The sequence below is a fragment of the Amblyomma mixtum genome, chromosome 8, assembly GCF_055824585.1.
Source record: "Amblyomma mixtum isolate Tamu chromosome 8, ASM5582458v1, whole genome shotgun sequence".
Lineage (NCBI taxonomy): Eukaryota > Metazoa > Arthropoda > Arachnida > Ixodida > Ixodidae > Amblyomma > Amblyomma mixtum.
In genome coordinates, this window is record NC_143019.1 from 51096208 (window position 1) to 51123787 (window position 27580).

The 27580-nt window shown below is 44.2% G+C and overlaps 1 protein-coding gene across 12 annotated transcripts in view; it reads left to right on the forward strand.

Moving 5' to 3' along the window:
- LOC149332392 (uncharacterized) overlaps window positions 1-27580 on the forward strand; it is a 372379-nt gene that overhangs the window by 156289 nt on the left and 188510 nt on the right. For all 12 annotated transcript variants that reach the window (XM_089557313.1, XM_089557304.1, XM_089557316.1 and 9 more), the window contains 24 exons: window positions 608-760; window positions 2840-3007; window positions 4070-4396; window positions 6127-6273; window positions 7432-7596; window positions 8248-8388; window positions 9708-9890; window positions 10188-10337; window positions 11221-11385; window positions 11998-12225; window positions 12663-12761; window positions 13001-13153; window positions 13348-13512; window positions 14207-14387; window positions 15256-15404; window positions 17701-17853; window positions 18199-18363; window positions 19254-19424; window positions 20698-20871; window positions 21616-21753; window positions 21904-22068; window positions 22917-23084; window positions 24068-24229; window positions 25091-25444. In XM_089557313.1, the coding sequence (XP_089413439.1) occupies window positions 608-760; window positions 2840-3007; window positions 4070-4396; window positions 6127-6273; window positions 7432-7596; window positions 8248-8388; window positions 9708-9890; window positions 10188-10337; window positions 11221-11385; window positions 11998-12225; window positions 12663-12761; window positions 13001-13153; window positions 13348-13512; window positions 14207-14387; window positions 15256-15404; window positions 17701-17853; window positions 18199-18363; window positions 19254-19424; window positions 20698-20871; window positions 21616-21753; window positions 21904-22068; window positions 22917-23084; window positions 24068-24229; window positions 25091-25444 (4224 nt within the window). The remainder of the gene's footprint in view (window positions 1-607; window positions 761-2839; window positions 3008-4069; window positions 4397-6126; window positions 6274-7431; window positions 7597-8247; window positions 8389-9707; window positions 9891-10187; window positions 10338-11220; window positions 11386-11997; window positions 12226-12662; window positions 12762-13000; window positions 13154-13347; window positions 13513-14206; window positions 14388-15255; window positions 15405-17700; window positions 17854-18198; window positions 18364-19253; window positions 19425-20697; window positions 20872-21615; window positions 21754-21903; window positions 22069-22916; window positions 23085-24067; window positions 24230-25090; window positions 25445-27580) is intronic.

Sequence of the window (27580 nt, forward strand, 5' to 3'; positions counted from 1 at the left end):
GCCTGTGTTGACATGCTATAACAGAACCAGACTGATGTTGGCACTTATGGTAATGGTCACTGGCATTACTGCTCATGATTAGTACCTTCACTGCTGTTGCTGCAATTGTCTCACAGCTAGAGGAACTTTACAGGCATTATTAGACTAGTTATTCAACTCATTAGTGATGGTCCCTGCAAGTTATAATACGAACGTTCATCAATGTACTATCGGGGACAAAAATAACTGACCCCCTTTCTCTTGAGTTTTGAACCATGCCGCACTGCATGCGAGCATTGTCAGGTGGTGCCTTCATGCAGTGCTGTATGGTTCAGAACTTGAAGGGGGAGGGGGGGTCATTTACTTTTCTCGTCTATAGTGCATTACAATGACAGCTGTTCGTTTGTAACTGGGGCTGTCAGTTGATTCTTTGTGCCAATGCAAGCAAAATTAATGCCCCATTGCCCACTCAGACAGTCCTGACACATATTGCATGAACAGCCTACCTGCTCATGTGTTATGCCTGCAGCTTACATTGCTTGCATGCTCACGTTGGACTTTGAAGGTGCTGTCTGTCGTAGTGGATCTTCTCTGTGGCTAATGATTGATGACTCTTTGGTTCCCACAGAGCCTGCTAAGCGAACTACACGCCACCGAACGAGACTTCGATTCCCTCTCGGACAAGGCCCAGGAGCTGATGGTGTCCAGTGGAGAAATGCGGCTTTCTATGGCAGTCAGCCAGCTCACTGCACGATTCCAGTCTCTGTTGGAGACCTGCAAGGTAGCTCTTTGGATTATTTGTGTGAAAACATTAGTTGGCTCATCGACACGAAAACTCGGCATCACCCAAAAAGTGGCAGCATCACAACACTCGCGATTGGTCGAAACTGTGTGATGTCATCACAGGCAGGAAAATACGAATGCTAGGCAGGGATAGTCAGTACTAGTACAGTCAAGTCCACTTATAACAATACTGGTTATAACAATATATTGGATATAACAATGGCCAGTCATGGCACCATCAGCTTTACCATGTGTTCTATGGTAAAATAAACTGCTTATAGCAATGCTGTCAAGGCACATTATTGGTTATAACAATTAAATCTGGTAATTCAGTGTCAACCATTATAGAAAAAAAAAAACAATGAAATGCTACAACCACACCAGCAAAGCCATGCTTACAACACAAAAGTGCGCACGTGTGGGGCCGACCAATGGACTAAGCCGGCACAGCGATGCCACGAAAGCAAAAGAATCTGTGAATGCGTTCCCCTGGGTAAAAGGTCCATGCAGAGAAGAAAGTAGGGAGCATGATAGGGAGCCTTGGCGGAGCAGTATTTCTGAGGGGTGCGCTGCTCGCAGAAAAAAAATGTGCAGGCGCGTTTTTCTTTGTTTTTACACTCTGAGCTAAGGCTGGCACCGGCAGCGCATACGTTGTCCCATCTTCCGCTGTTCGCTAACTTCCCCACGGTCCCCACTTCACAAATTTCACGTCTCCCAGGGGCAGGAGTCATTGCGTCAGGCGAGCTGCTGCATTGGCTATGCGCGCCATGCTTACCCCCAATCAGTCGGTGCAGTGCGCATACGTGCAGCCAGCGTGGTTTTTATCTTGTCAGCTGTCACTGCACCCTTAGTTCTGCATGCTTCTTGAATTTCCCGTAAGAATAACTTATGGAAAGCCGGCACGATTCCTGTCACATGGAGGTGTGCGAAGCTCCCGGTGGTGCAGTGATGCCGGTGCTTTGGTCATCGGTGAACATTGTTCCGGTTCCGTGAAGTTCGAATTAACGAGCTTTTATAGTCATTAGAACAATCAAACCCCTCTGGGTATTTACTGTCAATAAATGCTCTGAAGTTTTTCATCTTTTCTTTTTTTTTTCGGCACAACCCTGTTATATAACAATTACTGGTTATAACAATGGTATTTCCATGGCACTTGAATATTGTTATAAGTGGGCTTGACTGTACTTACAAATGCACCAACTGCAAAGGAATAGTATTAGCATTAGAATAGAATTAGAATTGAATTAGAATATAATTGAAACAGAATTGGGATGGAATTCGAATATAACTGGAATAGAATTGGAATAGAATTGCAAAGCTTTTGCGTTACTCGCATGTAAGTTCCTTTTGTGCCCCACGTAATTTTTCTTGGCAGTTGTTCACCTTCATTCTTTTCTTCCAGCTGAAGTGCTTAGTTAGTGCGGGATGCTTTTCATTTAATATATGTTGAAGCTTCATTGCATCTTGTTTCTTGTCATTTTCGCCACATGCGAGCATTGTTTTCTATGATGGGCATTCTTTGCTGCTTTAAAGACTTCAGGTGCTTGTGCCAAACTCTTTTCACAGCAGGTAAGTAAGCCGGTAGACTCGTGCACCCTTGAGTTTAATGTATTCATCAACCGCAATTTATTTAGCTGTTCTAGGCCCTAAAACTTTTTCTAGTCAAGATGAGGAGAGGGTTTTTATGTTGTTGTTTAGTGGCTATTTATTATTACTAAAAATAAAAATGGAAGGAACTAATGTTGCTAGTAGCACCTGAGCTGCGGCTAGTGGGAATAAAAGGACAGGGAGAGGGAGAGCAACAGGGGAGCAATAGAAGAAAGGATAGGGGAAAGGCGGCAATGTAACACTATGTGCATATACAGGATAATGAATCCTAGCTACATCATGTCATATAAAGCTGATTTGACATCTGAGGAACATTGTTGCACGCATTTTTGTTTTATCCTTTTTCAGCACCCAATCTGTGCTGTCGTTCTAGTCTCATTACACATTAAGTAATCTGGGGATGTTTATGTGAGGAAATGCAGTCTGCTTGCTTTGTGGCACAGTTGACGGTCTCCCTCGCTGCTTTCAGGAATTGGTGAAGAAATGTGAGCAGCATGTCCAGGACCACTCTCAGCTGGAGAAGAAGCACGCTGAGTGTGCCAAGACCCTGGCCCAGGCACAGGAGACCTTTGTCGAGATCCAGGCTCTCCCAAGTGGCAACAAAGAGCGACTTGCACACAAGCTTGCGAGGGTGAAGGTGGGTAACGCCAGTGCAAGCTGCGTAGGGCAGTTTGTAACCCATATTAAAGCAAGCTAGTGCCGGGGATCAACTGATTTTCAATCACTTGGGTCAATTAGTATGTCACTTTTTAGTGCGCTAACATTAAGGCTTCCACTCAGCTGAAAAGCCATCGTCTGTCAGTTTGTGTGGTCCCCAGTCTTGTGGTAGGCTGCCTACCTGCCCACCCTGTTGGGGACAACCTGACAGGTGTATACCACCGTAGCAGGTGGCAGTCCAATTAATGATTGATTGTTTGAGGTTGCTCAGGATGAGCAACCTGGGGCTCACATGCCCCACCGATGGCAGCACCTGTCATTGCAGGGCAGTGGCACATTGCTAAACTGCTGCACCACTGTGCCGGGAGTGGTATGAGGACTCCTGGGGATATACAAATGTAAAGTTGGGAATGGCCACTTCCACATATGTGGGCGTTAACCCATTGTTCCTGTCCAAACAACTTCCATCTGTGAGCAACGTATCCAAACACAGGAACCAAAGTGAAAAGCGAAGTGGCATCTAATTCACATTTGGCCTAATTGCACAAATTGGCCATCAGTTTTATTTATTCAGTGATTACTTTTATTAGTGAATTGTTACTTTGATCAATCTTTAATTCAACTGATGAGTCAATCTTGCAGTTAACCAAGCAGTAAATCAGTCTTTTGTCCACTTGATCAATTGCTTAGGCAACACATTTTTGATTGCTGAGTCACTGTGTCGTCTTTTCAGGGAGTTGAGAAATCAATCAAATCCTTCATCCAGCCAGTTTGTTTTTCAGCTAACTGTAGTTAAATGTGTAAACAAGTTTTACAATTACATCAAAACTAAAAATTGTGGGACAGTGAAATGGACATGGAGTCTCTCATAATGCCTCTGCTGTTCCCTCTTTTCGACCACTTTTCTGTCATTGAGTAAATCAGTTGGTCCTTGAATTTGTTGAGAAACAGTCGGCATTGCAGTCAGTTGTCCACATGATTAGTTGGTCATTCAGTCGCTCATCCTTCCTCATCTCTTTTTCTTTCCACCCCTGTGGATCAGGAGCTGCTGCAGGGCAAGAGTGAGGCCCTGAACCTCGTCAACGCCACGGTGCAGCTGGCTGATCAGGTGCAGGTGGGCAGCTCTCCTGAGGGCTGGAAGGCCATCCAGGGGCTGCTGCAGCAGCTGCAGTCTGCCTACGAGGCCACCTTCGACAAGGCCCAGAATCTGGAGCGGGTGCTCCAGTCGTCCCAGTTCCTCTGGTCCGAGTACCACGAGGCCCTGCAGCGGCTCCAGGCCTGGCTCAAGGGCCTCGCCGCCAAGGCTGAGGGGGCGTCGCGCCTCTGCACCACGCTCGAGGAGAAGAAGGCCCACCTGCGTACCTGCCGAGTGAGCCTCATGTTCTATTTTATTTTTATTACAGCATCAGATTGCCAGAAACCCCCCCCCCCCCCCCCCCTCCCCATCCTGCTTGAGATTCAGCTTCACTGGCTTTCCCAAAAAGAGAGTAAATAATTTTTATTTCCAGTTTTCTATCACTTGTTCTTGCCTCCCCCAGTATTGGAGAAGCCAACAGCCACAGAAACCAAGGGGCACAGGAGATTTTTAATTTATTTATTTTGTGGTGTTGATCAATTTATAATATTACTGAATATGTTATCGCTTGAAGCTAATTGATTAGAAAAGCAGAAGAAAAAACAACCACATTCCGCTGGTGGGATCCGAACCCACGACCTCCGAAAAATGCGTCCGGTGCTCTACCGCTGAGCTACGGCGACGGCTGTCAAATCTGCTGCTTTCGGGGGTATTTATGTTTACAAATAACCTAACCTTGGGAGTGTTCACCAGCGCCACCCACGTTCTTAAGCGGCGGACGTAGCAGCGGTAGAGCACCGGACGCGTAATTCGGAGGTCGTGGGTTCGGATCCCACCGGTGGAATGTGGTTGTTTTTTCTTCTGCTTTTCTAATCAATTAGCTTCAAGCGATAACATATTCAGTAATATTATAAATTGATCAACACCACAAAATAAATAAAATTAAAAATCCCCTTGGTGCCCCTTGGTTTCTGTGGCTGTTGGCTTCTCACATATTTATAGCGAGCCCCTCATTCCCCTCCCCCTTGTTTGCTTGCTCCCCTAGTATTGAATGATAGGAATGTCACTGATATTTTAAGGGGGGACGAGGTTCTTAAAACTAACTTTTTTATTTATGGCTAGAATCTCATGAAATTTTGCACACAGATGTATTTTTCTCTTGATTCCAAATGTGTAATCATAATTGAGCTGGTGGCCATAGATCTTACAAAGTCTAGAATGTAATTAGGTAATTTCTTACGCAGCTTTAATGAACTTTCTCATTACATTTTGTTGCTTATGTTTGCATGAATTGATAGCCAGACAGTTCCCATACCCGATGACATTCGTTTTTCTCCAAAGGCATGTCATCCTGATATACTATGTTGAGAGTAAAAGGTTGCAGTATTTTACACTGCAACTCGTTAAGCTAATTGTAAATTGCTATTTATATGTGGCCTAAACAAGAAAAGTGAGAATGTCATCGTGTATGAAAATTTGCTGGCTATCAATTCATGTAATTAAAAGCAACAAAATGCAATTACTAGAAAGTTCATTAAAGCTGCGTAAGAAATTACATACTTACACTCTAGAATTTAAGATAACTTTTGATCTAAGAGCACAAGCTTAATTATGAATACATTTTTGAAATCAGAAGAGAAAAACACATCTGTGTGCAAAATTTCATGAGATTCTAGCCCCTAATAAAAAGGTTAGTTTTAAGACCCTCGTCCCCCCTTAAGCTCAATGCTACATAAACAACTATGTAGCTTCCGTCCCTGGTTATAGCATTAAGATACTGTGTCCCTTTTAAAACAAGTGTCCTGCTATGGTTAGAAGGCCTTGCGTCAGTGTACAAAGTAGAAACAAACCTTTCAAATCAACTTCTTTCATACGAAGCTTGTAAAAGCGGCCCTAACACTGAAGTTGAATGTTCCCTTTCTGCATTCTCCTGTATGGCATCTCACTTGCCTGTGTATATCGAAGCACTATGTTATGTGGTGAACACTAGCCTAACATGTTTATTCTTACCTGCTTGCTCACAGGGACTCCTTGCAGAGCTTGGTGAGCGTGAACAAGCCATAGAAGACATCCAGGCGAAGGCTGAAGCTATCACTGATCGTGACAGTGAGTCACAGGAGATGCTGGAAGCTGTAGTCAAGGGCCACAAGGAGCAGACAGAGAAGCTGCAGGTAAACGCCGTGTCTGCCGGCATGGTTCCAACACACTTAGCTGTAATGACAACATGACCATTTCAGCATTATCAGATGATGATAACGTGTCAAGTGTTGCTTGTTTTGTGAGGGTGATTATGATCATCTCGCTCAAGGCAATACCGGGGACCTGCAGGAGAGGTATGCTAAGCTGTTGGTATCTTGAACATCGTTTGTAGCAGTATTTTTGCTGAGTTCAAGGCACTGGTTGTGTTAAATAAAGTTTTTATGTTCTGTGCTTTTGCCCATCGATAATGTGCAGTCAGGGACAAAAGTCTCCGGACCACGTGTTCCTCTAACGAAGCCGATAGCTCTGCTATTAGTCGGCGGCTGGAGACCCCACTTGTGGAGGTAAAAGTTAAATTTTTGTTCTTTCATCTCCACAAGTGCGGTCTCCAGCCGCTGTCTGATAGTAGAGCCATAAGCTTCGTTTGAGGAACACGTGGTCCGGAGACTTTTGTCCCCGACTATACTATCAGCAACGAATGACACGCAAACAAGAGGACTGAAGTGCTAACACAAATACACTACCTATTATCTCCTGGAGAGGAAGTACAAGTGAGGTTGGTTAACACCTCTGAGAGACAGTCTTCACACCTTCAGAATGAAATTTAACTTCGCTGGAATTGAGGTTCCCCCAGCTAAGAGCTTCTCATTTTGCTGTTTGTTATTCAGTCGTCTTGTACGCACTTCATTTGTTGCTAATAGTATTGCCTATCAGGCTTGAACTAATGTCTTACAATAGCTGTACAGAAGACTCAAATCATTACGTGCACCAAGCAGTACTTCCCAGTATTTCGTAATCTAGGAGTGTAGCTCCTTCTACCTGTGTATAGCTATCACACGTGCCGTGCTTGCAACCCTTTGGTTGTGTAATATGTGCCTCCACTTACAATGAGGCTTGGGAAGGGGCAGAAAAACCATGCTAACCCCGATTATTTTTGATAAAAAAGTTGAAGATATACATGGTTCAGATGGGACTGTCCCATCATACCATCCATACCCCTCCTTCCATACCACCTCCAAGTGATCCACAAATATGCCCCTGTCATGGTGTGCATTGAAGCAGCAGTCGTGGGTGTAGTAATGCCTGATTCAGCTAGCTAATGATCTGCTGTGCATGTTTCTTCTTTGTAGGAAGCAGTGAAGTTCTTGGAAGATGCAGTCGCCCAGCATGAGCAACTGAGCAAGCACTTGGGCAATGTCCGGGACTGGCTGAGCACCACACAGGAACAGGCTGCAGCACTGTCCAACCTTGGGCTGGACCAACTGGCCCTGTACAGCAATTTGGAAAGGCTCAAGGTGACCCTCACTTTTCGTTCACACACTGCTAGATATGTCTCATTTAGATGAGCTGCATATGCCCTTGTTGACTAAAGACAGTTTATAAATTACTGAGAATTTAAGTTTTGACTAAGGGGTGGTGGTAATGATGGCATTCTAAAAACAGTTGGACAGCTGGGACGAAGAGATAAGGTGGTTGTGTTCGTCTCTTCTTTTCATCGCTGCAGTAGTGCTTTTTTTTTAATATGTAAATTTTTAACTTATTATCTAACACTAATGCATTGCAAGGTAGAACTCAAAACATCTTAAGCATCATGCTAGTTGAATTCAAAACAGAAGCAGCTTGAATGCTTCTTTCCTTCTTGGCAACAAGAATGAAGAAAGCATTTCGATTGGCTAAATACAACACTCTTCACTTACTGTGACATGAGAACATACTTGTGACAACAAGCATCTTGACTACAAGCATCTTCAACGCTGCATTAAACAGCAATTTTGCATCTTTCTTTTCTCTTGTATATTCACAGTGCATTTGTAAAAATACCTGTGGCTTGCTACAGTGTGATGGCACATATATGATGTCTCCTTGGTCATGATTAAAGGAATGGAAGCATTTCTGAATCTACTGTCAAAATAATCTCTGTATTTGTGTCATCTTGATTCTTGTAGGCTATTGAGGCCAGCTTTGGCACCCAAGATGAGGAGCTGAAGCGAGCAGAGAAGCAGCTGCCCATTGTGCTTCAGAGCACTCTGCCTGCTGGCCACAATGTTGTGGTGGGAGAGCTGGACGCCCTGAAGCAACAGTGGCAGGTGAGTATCCTGCACCTTCTTGCTTTCTCTCTGCCTTCCTGCCTACTTCCGACAAAAGAAGATGCATTATTTATGCTAATGTGTGCACTGTTTTCATTTTTACTTCAGCATAGTAAGCCCTGTTTGACCATATGGGCATTTGCTAAGTGGTCATGAAGCTGTGCTTGTTTCACATCAGAAAAACAAGAATACGGGGTATTCTCGGCTTTTCCTGAAAGCAGCTTACTTTATGCAAGGCTAAAAATTTTTATTCTCAGCAGTAAACAAAGTAGCTGGCAGCTGAGATCACTGAGGTTTTTCATATATACCAGAAATACCATGAAAGCCTGTATTATGTATATGTGTCCAAATATAATATCAGGCAGTTGTTCTATATAACAAGTGAAGAAAAAATGTTGCTTCTATGTATAATGCAAGGCTTCTATGTATAATGCAAGCAGAAATGCTTACTTCATGACATATTAATTTTTACCACGCGTTTTATTTCCGCCACGCGCCACATTTGCACCCTGTTCTTCGGTTTCCTCTCCTTCGAAACGGCCGGGTTTTGTTACCTCTGCCAAGGGTAGACACTCTTCAGTACCATCCAAAGGGTTCTTAATCTTAACTAAGCTGAAAGTTTTGTCGGAATCAGATGTGATGCGAGGTGCCAAATTTATATTATTTATATTTTAAAGTCTCAAAATATCATTACATTATATGCTTACACTACAGCAGTTTTGTATGACATCATTCTATATGTTTGTCTTGCGCACATGATAGACTTTTTTGATTGCGAAAGCAATATTACGACCGGTTTTAGCCCTTCGCGTCGGGGTGGCCGCGAGGCACGTTTGACCTTGAAGGACGGTGCAGCGGCGCGGCGAGAGCTCTCGCCAGCTGCGGAGTGTGGAGAGGAGGCTGGAGAATGGGGGGGGGGTATAAAATGCGTTTCACTCGCTTGCCGGCTCCGTCGTTATGCCGCCTGATAAACAGAAAGGGAGGCTACGTCAGCTTGCCGAAGCCAGGAACCGACAACGGGCTTCGGAGACAGATGAAGAACGCGAACAGCGCCTTGTTAAGCGGCGCGCTCAAGACGCTGCTAGACGGTGCGCCTCTATCAAAACCGAATCGTCTACAGCAGGTGATGATCCCGAATGGAATGCTATGGATGCTTATGCAACCTACCAGGTTTAACCAAAGCTAAACCTTAGCAACTTTTTCTGCTTACTCTTTAGAATAAGTCAGAAGCAAATAGGCATTGTATTTGTAACAAAACATGCTTCCACCTCATCGTTACCCTCTGCACTGGAAGTGAACATGACCCACCATGAATTCAGGTGGTGAGTGACATGGTGACCCGGTCACGTGAGTCCCTGGAGCAGCTGCTCAGCAAGTGGGAGGAGCACCACGTCCAGGTGGAGAAGCTGCAGCAGTGGATGTCCGAGCGGGATGCCGAGCTGCAGGGGCTGCTGCTCTGCGACACCCTCGAGGCCAAGAGAAGCCGCCTGGAAAAGCTGCAGGTACGCCGCCAGCTTTCCAGAGCAGGGCTCAAAGACCTCAAAGGCCTGGACGTTAAAAATGGCCCTTCACATCCTTTAGACTTTTTGAGTAGACCACATTTCTCGGTTAGCTGGTGCATAGCTTACTTGAAGAGTGTATTGTGCCAAGTCTAATCTCTTTTTAGTGTAATAGCATTTACTAGCTTTGCCCATTGGATAAGAATCAAAAGAAATGAAGAAGTGAATTATGAAGAACAACAAAAGCCTTGAAAATCAGTAGTGGCGAAATAGTTTGTGACCTCAAGGAAATGTCTGCAGGATACACTGCGGGAGCTGCGAGCGAAGGAGCTTGAAGTGGACTCCCTGACCGAGAGAGCTCAGCAGCTTCACGGAGGCCATAGTGCACGCCGAAGCAGTCGACTGGCTGACCTGGCTTTGCGGTACCAGCAGCTCCTGGTTGCTCTTGGGGTGAGTGATCCTTCTCCTCTTTTTCTTGCTCCGGCTTTTTGTTTTTTCGTGGCAATCCATTGCATGAGCTGGGAAATTCAAGAGTCAAGCCAGTCTGTTGTAAACATAAAGTTTCTTACTATTACCTAGAGGGAAAGCTGGCGGCGCTGCACTTCAGCCACCATGGACGCTCAAAGCATCATGGGACGGTGAGCTACTTGGTGCGGGACAGTCGTATTTTTTTGGGAACACGGAGCGGCGCTACTAAGATGTTTCATTCCGAAAATGCTGTTCGTGTGTGCGCAGACGACTGTCACGCGAACGCAGTGTGCAAAAGCCATAGTAGTGAAAACCCAACGACACACGACGCCAGTAAAAGGTTTCACTTTTTCAAAATGCCAATCTTTTAAAGTGTCCAAACAACAACATTTTTTTTAAAACATATTTCCTTTTAAAAGTGCACCTGTTAATTACAAAATATTAGTTTTTGTAGTGTTCATTACTTGGCCAATAGGAAAGCTAGCCATCTCATATTTTGGGCACACTTTGCAGTTAAAGTCTTTTCTGCTCGTTTGTTGCAATTTACAGACAGGATATTGAATGTAAGGACATTCGTAGTTATCGAACAGCTTTATTTTTGCATTATTTTTTGGCCAAAAGTTGTAGTTCTGCAGTCGGTAGCTCACCGGCCCATGATGCTTTGAGCGCCCATGGTGGCTGAAGTGGTCTCGAGGGGCCTCCGTGCAAACTCCCACGGACAGGTTGCCAGCTTTCCCTCTAGGTAATAGTAAGAAACTCTATGGTTGTAAATGTGTGCTGGTACTCACTTCTTCTGTTTCTCCAGTTGCTTTGGCGCATCTTTGAAGCCTTGTAACCCTAACCAGCTTTGCACTTTTCTGTGCAGGAGGCTGTCACCAAGTGGACCCAGTACGTCAACAACCACCAGACCCTGGACAAGCAGATGGCCGATGCTCAGCAGATGATCAAGCAGGCCAATGAGAAACTCGACCAGTGTGAGCTGACGGATGGCTCACTCAGCCAGCTGGAAAGCAAGTTGGCTATCATCCAGGTCTGTTGCTCATGTTACTTATTGTGGTCCAAATACTCAGCTTCTGGGAGAAATATTTTAATAGGGAAGTGTAAAAAAGTCATTGCTTAGTATCAACCCAGCTAAAGCATATATAAGCATATTGCTGTTTACTTAGATGTTAGGAACTTACAAGATGTTACAAGATGTTACAAAAGCTTGTCTAATTGGCATGGCATAAACTCTGTATTTTAGAATTGCATAAAAAATGACATAAGCCTGGCAAAAGGAAGAGTTATATGAGACCTCTGAGCACTGGCCCGTAGTCTTTGGAATGCACGGTATCACCCTGCACAGCGCATGTAAAACAGCGCTAAATGGCAGGACTTAATTGGAAGAAGTAAGGGACACCGTGGTGAAACAAACGAAGCATTCAGCCCTGGGCCTCGTGCCACCTTTTTCTAAGTCCTGTCATTGTGTATTGTTATAGCAGTCATGCAAGCTTACCAACTTTCCCTGCCTGTCAGCTTTCTGTAGTATGTAACCTTAATCAAGAAAAATTCAATTCCAAAAGAAAAGGTAAATATGCTACGGCACCCATCGTGTTCTGCTTTGGTTCCCTCTGACCACTTTTCCGGTACCTTGTGCACGCAGGAGGTGTCGCACAGCAAGGACGCCCTGGTAGCACTGGTGCAGGCAGCCACTGAGCAGTGCCAGACGGTGCTGGGCGAGACGGCGCCCGTGGGACATGGGCCTTTGAGCCGAGCCTTGCAGAGCCTGACCGAAGCCAAACTGGCCCTGCTGCAGAGGCTGTCCGGCCTTCGAGCCACCCTTGACCATGCCCGCCAGCTGTGGGGAGGGCTCAGCACGCTCACCAAGCAGGTAAAGAATGGTTCACGGTTCGGGAATCGCCATTTGACTGAAAAACCTACCTTATCCATTGAGACAGAAAGGAGGAATAGCTTCTTTCTTTCTATTGGTTCTCTTTTTTCACATCGCGGATGTAGGCTGAGGTTTTTTTTTTTTTGTAACCTGATCAAGCAATAACCTGAGGTGTCTGTATCAAAGCATGATGAGTTGTGTCACATTCCACAACAAGTAATTTCTCATAAGTTCCAACTTTCATTAGCATGCTGTGGCTTAGACTTCGATATACCAAATCAACAACACTGTGAAGATTTTCCTCGTGAAACTTTTGCAATCATATTTCAATGAGGTGTCACAATGGGTTCAGTGCTCTGAGATTTCGTTGCCTCTCCAGAAGAGGATATTTCTGCAATAATAAAGTACACTTCCGGATTTTCGTTTTTGATTCACAGGTTCTGGCTTCTGTGGAGGGCATAGAAGCATCTTTGGAAGATGCTGGAAAGTTGCAAGAGACCCTGGCAGAAAAGAAGGCACATGCTGAACGCTGCAAGGTTTGTCAACACTGATTTGCACTAACCTCAGAAAGAAAGGTCTTTTTTTTTTTTGGTGCTTGTATTTTTAATATGGCCCATAAATTTTGTAATTCTGTTCAGCTGTATAACATGTGCTGCATATGGATCACAGTGAAAGCTTTCAGTGAAGCAATAAAATCTATTCATTTTACGTCTTACAGCATGCCAGTTAATTTCGCTTCCATTGGGAATGATGCAATTGCTCTGCTTGAGTGCAGGTTCTGGAGCAACGCCTTTTGCAAGAGCAAGCTCAAGTCGACAACTTGAAGTCGCGAGCAACCGAACTGGCCAAGAGTCACCCAGGCAATGAGCACTCGCAGCCAGCCTTTGATGCCGTTGAACGGTTCAAGGAGGCCTGCAAGCGTGCTGAGGTAAACGTTACCTCCAAGGCTCAAAACCTTGCCATCTTCTTGACATTTCTTTTACCATAAGATAACACTTTTGATACAGAGGGTTTCTATCCTCTATGTCACCATCATCAGCGTTTTCGGGTTGACACGAACCCTCTTGGTGTGTTTCCCAAGACCATTTGTTATTGTTTATTTTTTGTTTTGTTTTTTTGCAGAAACTTGTTGAGACCACGGAGAAGGCCTACAGGAGTCATCTGGACTTTAAGAATGCCTGCGACGACTTGGTGTCTTGGCTGCGTCAGTTGAGGGAGAAAGTTCCGCCTTTCACACGCTCGCTGAGTGACCGGCTCAGCCTTGAGTCGAGCATCTCCGTGTTGGAGGTAAGCGGCTGCGAAACATTTAATTAAATAAAAGGAACAGATATTGAGAAAGATAAACAATTAAAAAAAAATGATGCTGGAGGAAAAGGAACAAGCATAATTGAACAATTATGAATGCAGGTATATGCAAGAAACAAAAATTAGTAGAGAGCCTTTCTAAATTCACTGTTAACGCAGAAGAGTTATACAATGCTTTGCAGTTTTAGTCTGATGTGAAATGAGACTGACTGAGCCAATCAATCAAACTGGGAGTGGACATAAGGCACCTTGATGTCCTTCCTTTTTTTTTTGTGCACTATTACTGTCTCAAGATATTTGTTCACAAACTTTCCTAGACCTTTCTCTTGTTAAGTGCGAAAGTTGTAGGCAGGAACCAAATTTTTAGCAACTATATATGGTGCTTGGAATATCTAGTTTGGGATGTTAGGGTGATCATAAGCAGAGTTTTGAAGTTTCCAACAGTGTTTTGTGCGAGGCTTGGAGGCTCAGTCTCTGCCTATGATGTGCTCATGACATTCATTTGGCTTGTCAATGTATATCGCTCTGTTTTCAGTTTTGCTTTTCTACTGGTAATAAACTGTTGCTTTCTGACTCATTCAGAAGCTTTCTCTTCATTTGAATCTTAGTTTAACATGTTTGGTTCCACTTCGCTGAAAAAACAAGGAAACACTGTGTTGTCGTTCTGCTTTTACAGGATCTTCTGGCAAAGCGCGCAGAAGGAAACTTGAAGCTGGATGCAGTAACTGCTGCTGCTGAGACAACAAAAGCTTCCACATCAGAGCCTGGCATTGCCCTTCTGGATAACCAGGTTTCGGCACTTCAGGGTGACCTCACAAGTCTCTTTGATGAGATTTCTTCCACAAAAGAAAAGCTGGGTGAGTTATCATCTGAGCTGTTAAGGACCTTAAGCTCATTTAGTCCTTTTAGTGTTCACCACTATCATTCACCACTTATCGTTCACCACTATCATTCACTGAAGCATGCCATAAAAGTATGTTATCGTCGCAAAAATGTTCGTTTACTGCATGCCATTTGCCAACATTGAGCAGGTGTATGCTATATGCCATACAAACTCATGTAAGGGGCGTGCTTTATTTTTTAAATTCGGGTATGACTTTTGAAGGTGTGGCCCATACAAAAATGAAAAAAACAACAACATAAAACCGTATGTTTTTTTTACAATTACCTAGCCCAAAACAGGGGATGAGGCCCATGCAAGGTAGTGGCCCTTACACGAGATTATATACATTTGTATGCTATGTGTTCTATGTGCTGAGCTCGAGATTGCATGTCTTCCTGATTCAGTCCCTTCAAAAGGTAGGTTTTGCATTTAAGTTAAGGTTGATTAGACCCTCACCAAAGTTTTCTCATGTTCTTGGGTTTTAAATATTGACTACAAAATACCTGTTGTTCTGAAAAATAATTGTGCCTTGAACAGCTTTATTGCTGCTTAATAGTTAAGAGCATTTTGCCTGAGTCATATTATAGTTCCTGTAAGGCTGTAAGTCCTGTAAGGCTTGTAGTGTATGAGATGACAGATGGAAACAAAAAGAATATGGTATTCTTTCTTTGCTGTGTGTGAAATGGAGGAAACAAAGCACTGCCTATTTTGAAAAGAATGAACGTGACACAGAGCACTGTTGCATGAACTTTCAATAACACGTCTGGTCATCCACGCTTCTGTAAAAGAAATCACTCCGAGGTTCTGAAATTTCCTGCGCATCTCTCCATCTCACCCTGCAGGCACCACCTGCTCTCAGCTGCGGGAGTTCCGTGAGGAGTACGAGCACATGAGTGAGTGGCTGCAGCTGATGGAGGATGACATCAAAAACCAGAGGACGCTCCTCTGGCCCACGCTGGAAGAGAAGAAGAAGGCATTCGAGACAGCACAGGTATTTCATTACACCTGCAACTTGGGGCCAAAGTCTTTAGTAGGGCATTGAAGAAAAAAAAAAATTAAGTCGCAACAACTTCTCTGTTCCTGAAAGCATGTGACAACATCTGTCTTGTTGTTTGTAAGGTAGTTTGTTGGTGCTGCTATTTGTTCTAGCGTAGACCTTGTAAGGGCCCAGTACAGGTTACTGGACTCTGGGACGGGAGTTTTGGAGTGGCTGTCGAAAGGAGTCATGATGCGCGGGGGGGGGATAACTGTGTGGGAAGGTGCGGAATGTCGGACAATGGGCAGAGAGAGAGTCGTCGGTGTGGTTGGTTGTGACTATGCGACTGTGACTGTAGAGAGTGACGACAGTGCGACCGGATGAGAGTTGCAGGGAAACTGCTTGGAGATTCTATGCCAGAAATAAACGATGTCTAACAAGCGAGAGCTCATCTAGGGTCTAACAAGCTGTTTTTATATGTTTCACAAGGATACGAGGTAAATGTGACACAGCAGTGTCTTCTAACGCACTTATTAAGAACTCACAAAGCGGCTATGAGTACAACCTGTGAACTAAGTAGATTAAGAAGGGAATGACAAGCATTTGAAAAACATGTTGCTAGTTAACTAACCTCTAGGGACCTCAGGACTTCATCTGGCATTAAGTGCTGTTTGCTTAAATTTCAATAAATTCGCCGGTATTTTATTTTGTTAGAATCCTCGTAGAGCTTTGGGGAGGCAGGTTGCAGAGTAGGACAGTGACAAGAAAATGACTCTGAATGTGCTTGCGTTAACTACATTTGTCTGCTAATAGAAGTGCATCAAAGGTGGTCTAAATGCATTGATTCACTTACCGTATTTTCCGGTGTACAAGACGCACCCTTGTATAAGACGCACCCGCCATATATGCAGGCTGTCATTGAAAAAATTGGTATATAAGACGCACCCCAATTTACCCAGTTAGGCTAGTGAGGCTTAATTAAACATGCTTATGCGACCATCACAAAATGCACCGTACGTGTGAGAAATTCTTAAGCAACGCTAAGTGATCGAAAAAGGCAACACTCACGCCATACCAGCCCACGTTTTAGCACAAAAGAAAAAAAAAGTGAAAGAACTCTCTGTATGTTCATAACAATTTATTTTTACATAAAACCTTCAAAGTCTTCATCTTCGGATGCGCTATCGAAAAGGTAACACGTCTGAAGCATTCTCTTCGCACTTCGTACTTGCAAAGGCTGACTAAAAAAAAAATATCGGCTTCTCTTGGCTTGTCTTGACAATGGCGAGAAGCGCGACTGTCGCCATCTTTTGGCATTTCACATTACCTTTGCTTGGGGCCTCCGAAACGGCCGCGTGTTTAAGATCCCGGAAGTGGTCAACCCCGCCGTTTCATGATAAAGTTCACCTAAAAAAGTTGCGCACGGCGGTCTCCGTATTGAAGTATTAACCATGTTACAACCGCGTTATTGGCAGTAATATTTTTTCGGTGAAAAAAGCTTGAACATGAACCCGAGTAATTTCTGAACTCGCAAAAAAAAACAACGGAAAATTCGCATATAAGACGCACCCTTTTATAGGACGCACCAGCAAGATTTTTGAAAAAAAAAACCGCGTCTTATACACCGGAAAATACGGTAATCCAGTTGGCATTACCTAAATGCTAATACTCTCATGTAAGAACTAAGTTTGTGGTTGGTTCTTATGCCTTAGTTCTTGCACTTAAGTTGCCCAGTGGCAGGGATTTTTCCCAGGAATTGAAGTTAGCTGTGGTTCTTAATTTTTAAGGGGGTACAGGAGGAGGGGAGATTTTAAGGGCAGAGGAGGATTGGCTGTCATTTTTAATTATTTATTTCTTGGTTTCTTGCACCACGAGCCAGCTATGGACGATGTGTGTCTTTGTGTACATGGCCGTCTTCTAGCGCTGCTAAACAGACTTCCCCACGTAAAAAAAAAATGTTGCAAATTAAGGTGGTACCTTTAGAAAAACAAGAGGGTGTGTACACCCTACCTAGGGGGTGTGTAAGGAAATCACTGTCTAGTGGCAAAAAAAGAAAAGAAAAAGAAACATGCCTAATTTCACTTTTATTTCACTTTTATTTTACTTTTTAAGTGATCGAATGGTATTCCATTCAAGGATAAAAATATATTGCATGGCGCACCTTTGGCAAATCTGCATGAAAGAAAACGCGCTTTTGAGCCTGTTGTTGATTACTGTTGTAAGGGTGCATGATTCACACGTTGCTAAGGTCAGCAGCTTTATTGAGTGTTAGGCAACTTTCTTCAACGTTGATGGATCGTTGGCTGTGCAGGGTCTTGTTGAAGAGCTTGAGAAGGGTCATGAGACTTTGGACAGGGTGACGCTGCTCGCCCAAGGCTTGCTGACATCGCACCTGGACACCTACATCCGCAACCAGCTCACCCTGGTCAGCTCCCGGTACCAGGTCACTCTCAACTTGGCGAAGGTAAGCAAATCTTGATAGAGTAGATGGGATGGTCACTTTGGTAGCGCACAGCATTGCAATAAGATATGAGGAAAAGCATGCTGTGCACCCTGTGATACGGGGTTGTGTCATCTTGCTACGCTACTGTGTCGTAACTACAGATCAGGGTACCTACCTGCATGCTCATAGTGATGACACACCGTCAGACTAAAGTGCCGTATCTACTAAGCATTGTAAAAATACTTGACAGGTAAAGCTAAGTCATTGCATTGCAATATCTCATGCCCTGCTGGGACTTCTGAAGCACTAATGTGAGGGTGTTTGCTGTTTGCTCACTTCAGGATGTTGCTTTTATTGTTCCTGCAGGACTTGCTGGGCCGGGCACGTGACACGTACAATCAGCACGAGCAGTACCGATCGGCTGCGGTGGCTGCTCGCGAATGGATGGACAGCATGGCTGCCTCCCTGGCCGAGTGCTCTGGCCCAACTGCTGGCAAGAGTGAGGTGGAGGCTCAGCTTGCCAAAGTGCAGGTATGTACGGAACACTTTGTTGTTTATTCCTTTTGCAACATCAACTTTCATATAGCAACACCCCGTGAGATCTTGTGCATGGTCATCGTCTTCATGAAGTGACCCCGTCACACTTTCACCCCATTTCTCGACCCTACCTTCTTCAACCAGTGTGACATTCCATATGCGTACGGAATCCCCACGGTTCATGTAAGCGTGCCGTCTTTTTCTTTCAGAGCCTTGTGACCCAGTGTCATTAGTCACATGACTGACAGGTCATATGACCCACTGAAATAGATCAGATGGTAATGTGGCTTAGCCCCGAACACATTCTCTTGTCACATTCTTTCTTCTGCGTCCTCTCCTACACATATACAAGTGGACGTTAAAACATGGGTTACATAATTTGAACATCCCTTCAATGTTACTTCATGTTCCATTCAGTGTCTGTTGTTGTGTTGAAATGTTAGGCCTAAGTTAGGCCTAAAGCAGGCTACAGGGATGTAATTGTTGATGGTGGCATGATTGACAAGTAGGCAGAAAGGAAGCTGTTACATGGATGAGCTTACTGTTGCAAAGCAAATGAACGAGCTCCACTGTGACACCATCGATAAGTGTGGTCCATAAACATATAGTCAGCAGTTGGGATCAGCTACCTTTAACTGTTGCTTTGAACCAACCTGCCAGTCACTGCTGCGACTGATATAACTATTATTCATTGAATGCTTTTCCTGTTTCACGATATGATCTGCCGGGCAAATTTGTCAGAGCTCAGTCGGGCTTCAGTTTTGGAAGCTACCATTCATTATTCACGTTGTCTCTGCTGAACTCTCATAATTTGCTGTTTGTGGTGCTCACTTTCACTGCCATGTTTTGTTAAACTGCATTTTGTTCTCTTGTCTTTTGTGCAGGGAATGGTGAGGAAGCAAGACGAGGGCCATGCCCTACTGCACTCAGCTCTTACGGCTGGTGAGAAAACCTTGCGGGGCACCCATGCCTCTGGCAAGGCCCCGCTCAACCAGGAGATGCAGGAGCTGCAGAAGCAGTGGGATCGCCTCGTGCTCAAGCTCTCCGATGCCAAGGCAAGTGGCTGGCCTATCACCCCTCGGCTGCCATCCCAAAACAGCATGGCAGGAAACGATTTCTCTCTTTGAATCTAGAGGATGCTTCTTGATTTGAAAGAAAGAGAGAGAAGAGAGAAAACACGGGAAGGTTAACCAGACAAAGTGCTCAACTCCTTGTTTGTGGCATGATTATTTAGTATTTGCTTTTCCTGGATGCTTCATTCCTTATGATGAAAGGTTGCCATGCCATTGCATCATCTGGCATTGAAGAGCCACATGCTTGCCACTGCTATATGTAAGAAGTGGCTTTTGTATTCATGTTCAAATGCGATGTGTAACTTCAATATATTTTGTGTTGCGATCAAGTTCATGCGTATTATGTGAGGGAAAATTGTCCAGGTACAAAAAGTGGGTCAGAAATTGCTCGGTTTTTCACATAACATGACCTGTTTACACAGCTGGCGTTAATTGCTGATACTAAAAGCAGAGCTTTCATCACGCACAATATAAAATCGGTTCAGCTTGAAAGTGGTCTGTACAGGTCAAGGCGAGCTGTTGTTGTATGTTTAGTATCCTGACACACCAGTGGTATGGCACAGAAGATATGAGAAAGCTTTAAATTTTTTTCTTAAGACCCACGCTTAAATGGTGTGCATGTGCTGTGAAAAACTTGTTAGTATTTCATGCGTGGATAACTCCCTACAGTCATTCCAAGGGCTGAAACAGAAACACTCAGCTGATATACTTTGACATGGAGAACAGATGAATGCAGGAGTGGCATGTAGTTTTTGTACTGTGCAAATTTTACTTCTGTTTTGTCTCAAAGCTGTTTTCTTCAGTTTTTTGGGCTTTTTCTTTCTACAGTGAAAATTAAAATAGGCTTTGAGGAAAACGAATGACGCAATAACTATCTCACTTGTTGGTGGGCACCCAAAACCATGTCATGAGGGAAGGGATGAAGGAGAGAATGAAATAAAGAAGAGAGAAAAAGAGGCACGGTAGTGGAGGGCTCCAAAAATAATTTCGATCATCTGGGGATCTTTAACACACACTGACATCGCACAGTACATGGGCACTTTTTGTATTTCACCTCCATCACAGCGCGGCCGGTACAGCCGGTATCGCATGTCCTCAGATTCAGCAGCCGAGAGCCCTTGCCACTGAGCCACCATGGCGGCCCTTCCTACATACATACATACTATAGGTTGAGGTCGATAGAAGAAGACTTCGACCACCCTACTGGTGTGTGAATGCCTCACTGGGCTCTGCTTTCTTTTTTTTTTTTGTTTAGGTCTCCCTGGAAACAGCGCTCCTCCAATGGACCGACTACAGTTCCTCAGAGCAGCGCCTTCTCCAATGGATCGAAGACCACGACAACCAGCTGGAAGAGGTCAAGAAGAAACGCCAGAGTGCCTCTGTCAAGGAGTCGGTCACACAGCGCAAGGCCAGGCTGAGGAGGGCAAATGTAAGGCTTGGCTTGGCTTATCTGTCGAAATCCCTGCGAGGTCATCTCCATCTCTTTCTCGTATAACTTTGTTTAGGCTAGAAGTGGCTTAGTAGAAGCCACCGCCGCAGCAACACTTTATTTCTTTTTTTTTATTGTTACTGCACGCAACGCTGTTTGTAGACAGTATATGCAGCTAGTCAAGTAGCGATTTAATGAAGTTCTAGGGAGGCGATTCTATTATAATGTTTATTAAAGTGAGAAAGCGTTTGGCTCTGCGGCTATTTGTGAGGCGGTCATTTTATTTTATATGGAGAATATTATAATCAAATATTGTTAATTTGAAGTTTGGCTGAAGTCAAAAATATTTACTGGTGATGACAATGCTTATGGCACAGTGCATTATTCTATTGAAAAGCATATAGTCTCAGTGCGCTGTAATTTGTGATATAACAGTTTTATATCAGCAGTTATAAATAAATAAGTTTGATTCTCAGCTTCAGAAACTGTTGTGCAGACTAAATGCAAAATTTCAGTATCTTATTCTGCTGTTCCCTGATTCATCATACCTTATCTGCACCCAGCAGCCTGATGATCTAAGCATCTGATGATCCAAGCATCTATGGGATGAACATGTACTGCAGTGTCTCTTGAAGCTTGCTGTGGCAATTCCTAATGGAAAGTGCGATAGGTTGCTTAAGTCTTTCAAAGCTTAGGTATTTATGCATAATTACGCTTGCACTTTTGTTTTCTATCTCGATTCAGAGCCTTGTAAAGGATGTCGAGTCATTTGAGCCCATGGTCGAGTCTCTCGCCGTCAAGGCACAGGAGCTCCAACAGACGTCAGCAGCTCCCAAGCCCGAGATTTCAGGGAAGTACAGCACCCTGGCTGGCTCTGTCAAGGTGAGTCACTGTTTCTCTGCAACACTCTATTGCAAGCCGACGATGTGTGTTTTCTATGGCTGTCAGTCTGTTAACTGCCAGCTAATTTTGCTTATTGACTGTTGTCCTGTCAGCTGTCATAGCTCACTGTCCTGTTTGGTGAACGTGCAGGAATATCTGCGGCAGCAGAAGTCTGTCATGGGCCACCTGCAAGAGTTCATGGACGCCTGTGCTAACCTCAGCGCCTGGCTCGAACAAGCTCAGGAGAAACTGAATAAGTGCGCTGAACCATCGGGTGACCGCAACGAGCTTAGGAGCAAGCATGGCACCCTCAAGGTGAGTTTGACCGCTTTTGTTGAATTTTTTTCTTTTTTATGATATTCACGAGCAACGTGGATAGATGAGAACTGTGTGAATTAAAGCTGATTGATGTGCCGAAAGTTCCTGAACACAAAACTTTATTTGCATCAACTATTTTGGTACTTGTAATAAGAGAGTAATTACTCACGTAATGATGAGTAATTGTACATGAGTAATTACTACATGTAGTGTAGTAGAATTGTAGTGTAATTAGTAATTACTACATGAATTGTAGTGTAGTAGAATTGTAGTGTAATTGTACATGAGTAATTACTACATGAGTAATGAGTAATTACTCATGTTGGTACTTATGAGGAAAGGAAGAATTCTGACCTTTTTTCTTTCTAATTTCTTTTGTAGGTTATAATAAATATGATATTTGAACGCTTTTTCAGTCAGAAGTGCAAAATAGTAGCCTCTTTATACCTTGTCTTAAAATTCATATGTTCTCTTAGACACCACTATATGAAAATGTATGTAGTAGCTGCAACTGCATAAAAAAACCACTGCCACGACCTGCCTATAGTAAAATTGCTGTGATTAGAAGTCAAATTTCTAGTTACAGTAATTGTCGATCATGAAATTAGTAAGTTCTTTCTTCTTTGGGTGGTTAAAAAAAGGGGTATCGAAGTAACCATGATCTATGTTCATATCGAAGTTTCCAGTCAACTTTGGCAGTTATCTTTTACTTGCATCGTAGAACGAATTGCCCTTGTTCTGACACCTGTGGCAACGACTGCAGTCCTTATTGTGTACTTTTGAATACAACTTCGAGGCGTTTGTGAACAACAGTCTTGTACTAATATTTCTCACAACCGTGGCAGGTACTGGAAGCGGAACAGGAGGAAGGCCAGAAGCGGCTGCAGCTGATGCTTGCCCTGGCAGAGACAGCACGGGGCTTCATGGAGGACGAAGTGGAACAGCAGCACGTTGACCAAGAGGCCGGGCAGCTCGTGAAGGCTGTCGAAGAATTCGAAGAACGCATGGCACAGGTATGCATGCACTCACCGTATACTACATTTTTCTATTGCATTCTTTAACATTTTTACAGAGGAAAAAAAAAAAAATATGGCGCGGCATGCAGTGGCACTGCTGGTGCTAGCAGCATTCTTTTCTCTTTTTGTTTGCACTGCTCACATGCGAAATGCCCCGTTGTTTGTGCATAGGCCATTATTTCTATGTGTTTCAGTCTGTAAGAATGTGAATTGCTTTCTATTCCTGTCCTTAACAAAAACATAGCGTAAAGACAGGACGAAGAAAGATGAGGACAGGTATTTCTGTGTCCCGTCTTTACGCTGCAGAAATTTAACAAAGTACGCTGTAGGGCCAGTTGGTCAGACATTCTTAACAAAAACGTACCATAAAGACGGGACGAAGAAAGACGAGGTTGTTGTTGTTGTTGTTGCCTTGGTGGCATGGCACATCCCCATGATGGGGGATTGGCCAGGGTTCAGTGAGGAGAGCCCAAGGAAGGTAAATTGGTGCCAAGCTAATGGATTACCTTTTGTTGCCAAGCTAATTATTTAGCTTTGGGTACGTATTCCAAGGAATTAAAGATGGAATTATACATTAAAAGAAATTATGGGAAAAAATGAATGGGAAAAATAAACGGACATAAAGATTAGAGAATTGAATTGAAGACGAGGACAGGACGATGTAGCACGGTCTTGTCCTTGTCTTTCTTCGTCCCGTCTTTACGCTATGTTTTTGTTAAGAATGTCTGATCAACTGGCCCTACAGCGTACTTTGTTAATTTATATTCCGACTTGGATTTTATTTACATGGTTTACAGGAATTAGAGTCACAGACATATATGACTTATTGATTTTGGCGGTTGCAGCGATTTAAACTGCAGTGTGCTGATTTTGCTACAAATTCAGGTTCTTACACTGGACGTCAGTCTGGGCATTCAGCATTGGGATCCCTCTTGAGTTTTGAATGGTCGCCAATTGTGAACGCCCGTTGTTCGACGCAGGTCAAGTCGGCCCTGGACGTGGGCCTTGTGAAATGGGACGAGTACGAGGAACAGTTCCGCTGTTGCCAGGACTGGCTGAACCAGCACGAGCCACAGGTTCGCTCGTTCCAGCAACTGCAGCCAGACCTCGAGTCCAAGCGTATCAAGTTGGAGGAATTCCAGGCAAGTTGGCTGGCGTTTTGTGCCGATTGCTTTATTCTGCTGTATCGCTGTGCCTCTGTATCGTGTTTTGTACAGCTTCTTGGGCTTTGGGCTACAGCTTCTTGGGCTACAGCTTTTGAAAAGCACTGCTTCCTTGAATTGCTAAAAAAAAAAAAATTGCAGTTCGCTATGACTTGAAAGTGGTACAGTTCTGTCTCTGTGAATGATGGAATGGATACAAATGGAATACAGATGTACTGAACAGGAAGCAAGGACAAAGTGCAAGTGAATAAAATTGACAATTCTGTCAAGCCTTGCTCCATGAGAAATGAAGTTGTAAAAACTTAGTTAAATGTTTTGGGGAATCCCCCAAGGTGGAGTAGATTTGTAATAATTTGTAATTTTTCTTTAACTACGAAGTTTCTGAGAAAGCTGTATAGCTTTCCTTTGTGGCCATATGTCTGCACTTGGGTGGATGTCAATGAGTAACTACTCCCTTATTACAAATCTACTCCACCTTGGGGGATTCCCCTAAACATTTGACCAACACTGTTTCCATTTTATGTTACTGGTCAATTCGCTCCCGCTCTACCATAAGCTTGCCATCCTGGTTAGCTGAGTTGGTAGAGCGACTGCTCCGGTGAAGTGGGGGTCCCGGGTTCGAACCCCGGACCAGGACGAATTTTTCTTTAATTACGAAGTTTCTGAGAAAGCTGTATAGCTTTCCTTTGTAGCCGTATGGCTGCGCTTGGGTGGATGTCAATGAGTAATTACTCCCTTATTAGTAAAAACTTACTTCTGCTACTAGAGAAAAAATGCTTCTCCACAGAAATAGCAATCAAAAGAGCAAACTCTCATTATTTTCCTGTTCCATTCCTGCAGGTTCTGCTGCAGACGGTGTTTGAGTGGCAGTCCGAGTTCGACACGCTCAACCTGAAGGCCCAGCTGCTGCTCGAGACGTACTCGGACTCGAGCATCTGCAACCAGTTCACGCAGCTGTCGGCCCGCTACACAAGCCTGCTGTCGCTGGCCAAAGAGGTGCTGCACTCCCTGGAGCAGCACTACCAGGAGCACCAGCAGCAGCAGTGCATGTACGGCGAGGTGTCCGAGCTGCTCGACAGCACCCACGAGCGGCTGCGCGAGCTCCAGAAGCCCTCGGCCACCCTGGACGACGCCGAGTCGCGCCTCAGGAGCCTCGACCTCCTGTGGGCGACATTGCAGCAGGGTCGGAACAAGGTCAGGCATGCTTTTGCAGCACCCTCATTTGTTTATTGCTGGACATATGTTAGAAAGGGATTTAAAAAAAAAAAAAAATAAAAGTGCCCTGCCCGCGCCGCCAGGTGGCACAACGGGCTTTACTGCTGGACAGTCATCATCATCATCATCATCAGCCTGACTACGCCCACTGCAGGGCAAAGGCCTCTCCCATGTCTCTCCAGTTAACCCTGTCCTTCGCCAGCCGCGGCCACCATATTCCCGCAAATTTCTTAAAGGTGCACTGAAGAGGAATCTGAACTCGTCTTTTTGCCGCGGGAACTCGATCTACACGTTCCGAGCGTTCTTAGAAACTTCGATTTATTGCCCTGTGTGGCCAATTTCCCTAATTAAATCGAATTAACGTCCGGCTCCTGCCTTTTTTTTTAATTCTCCCTCATACGGTGGGCGGAGTCGACCAACGCGTGGAGCGCCTTTCACCCAGTCCCATGGCGGCTTGCCGCTCTGCCATCGGCAGAGTAATACGTAGTAGTCCGTAGCAGCAAATAGTCCGTGTGTATTTTTATTTCTTCGGGCTTATTTTGCGGCTATATTATCTGCGAATGAAACTATTTATTCATGGAAACTTAAAAAACAAAATAAAGCGAAAGCAAAGCCTCCACGGGACTGGGTGAAAGGCGCTCCACGCATTGGCCGACTCCGCCCACCGTACGAGGGAGAATTAAAAAAAAAAGGCGGGAGCCGGACGTTAATTCGATTTAATTGGGGAAATCGGCCACACAGGGCAATAAGTCACTGTTTCTAAGAATGCTAGGAACGTGTAGATCGAGTTCCCGCCGCAAAAAGACAAGTTCAGAATCCTCTTCAGAGCACCTTTAATCTCATCCGCCCACCTAATTTTCAGCCGTCCCCTGCTACGTTTGCCTTCTCATGGAATCCACAGTATGCAAACTCAAAATGAGCAATGGTGGTGTCTCATTCTGCTGCCAACATAACATTGTGAGAGCTAGTGGTATGAACAGGTCCTGCCTCACTCCGAAGCCAAGGCTTTGGCTACAGTACCCATATATGCTTCATGCCCCTGTTTGTTTGTCTCATCTCTATGTAGCATGATGACTTAAACACAGAGCCTTCACTGCGGCGTCCCTCATAGCCTGAGTCGCTTTGGGATGCTAAACCCCCACAAACCAATAAACCCAGAGCCAATGCTCCGAAAAAAATATGTATATATTGTAAATATTGTCTTTGTGTTGTTGTCCTGACATCTGACTGAGGCCCATCCTTGCTCATTTTTAATTTTTACCATTCTCCATTTTGGAATTATTTTTTGTAGGGCTAGGCAGAGGAGTGCAAGCCTACTTTTGTAAAAATACCTAGCGAAGTATAAACAAGGTTCCTAACTTCCTGCAGTGAAAGAATTTTTAATGCAACGAATTGAAAATGAAGAATTCACAATATTCTGCAGGAGACATGAAATAATTAGGTTTTCTTTTTAAACATGCCTTGAATACTTCTAATTTAATATATCCAATGAAATCGAAGGTGGCAAGTAGCACTTGGTAGTCTCCTTGCTTGAAGAATTGTGGTTGTGTGATACAGCAGCATGAGGCTCAAGTTTCGTTCCTGGATGACCTAACACCACAATAAGAAAAAGAAGCCCCTGGATATTGAGCGTTGCTTGAAACTAAAAACTTTTTTTTCTGCCACTACTAGAAATAACTCTTTCAAAAGGCACCAGTATCTTATAAAAGAATGTTAGCATGTTGTCTCCAGAGCCTCCGCTCTCAGCACGCAAGCTTGCTTGAGCAGGTAGGAAATCAAGCATGCCAAGGATTCAGCAGAACATTGTTGCGTGACTCTTACTTTCAAGAGAACTCAGATTACCTTATTTACCTGAATATGAAACAATGTTTTTCCTCAGATCATCTGGTTCAGAATGCATCTTACAATTATATTTGGAACCAAGCTGCAGATATAGTGTTTTTTTCCCCCCTGGCTCATTGAAATAGCTAAAGAAACTTTTGCCACCAGACTAGTGAGCTGGCAGGAGAAGCCAGATTTTTCACTGACCTTCAGATAAGGCACGTGGCAAGCAAGGGGCAAAGGAGAAGGAAAGAAGGTGGCAAGAGAGAGAGAGAAAGCACTGAATGAGTTCAA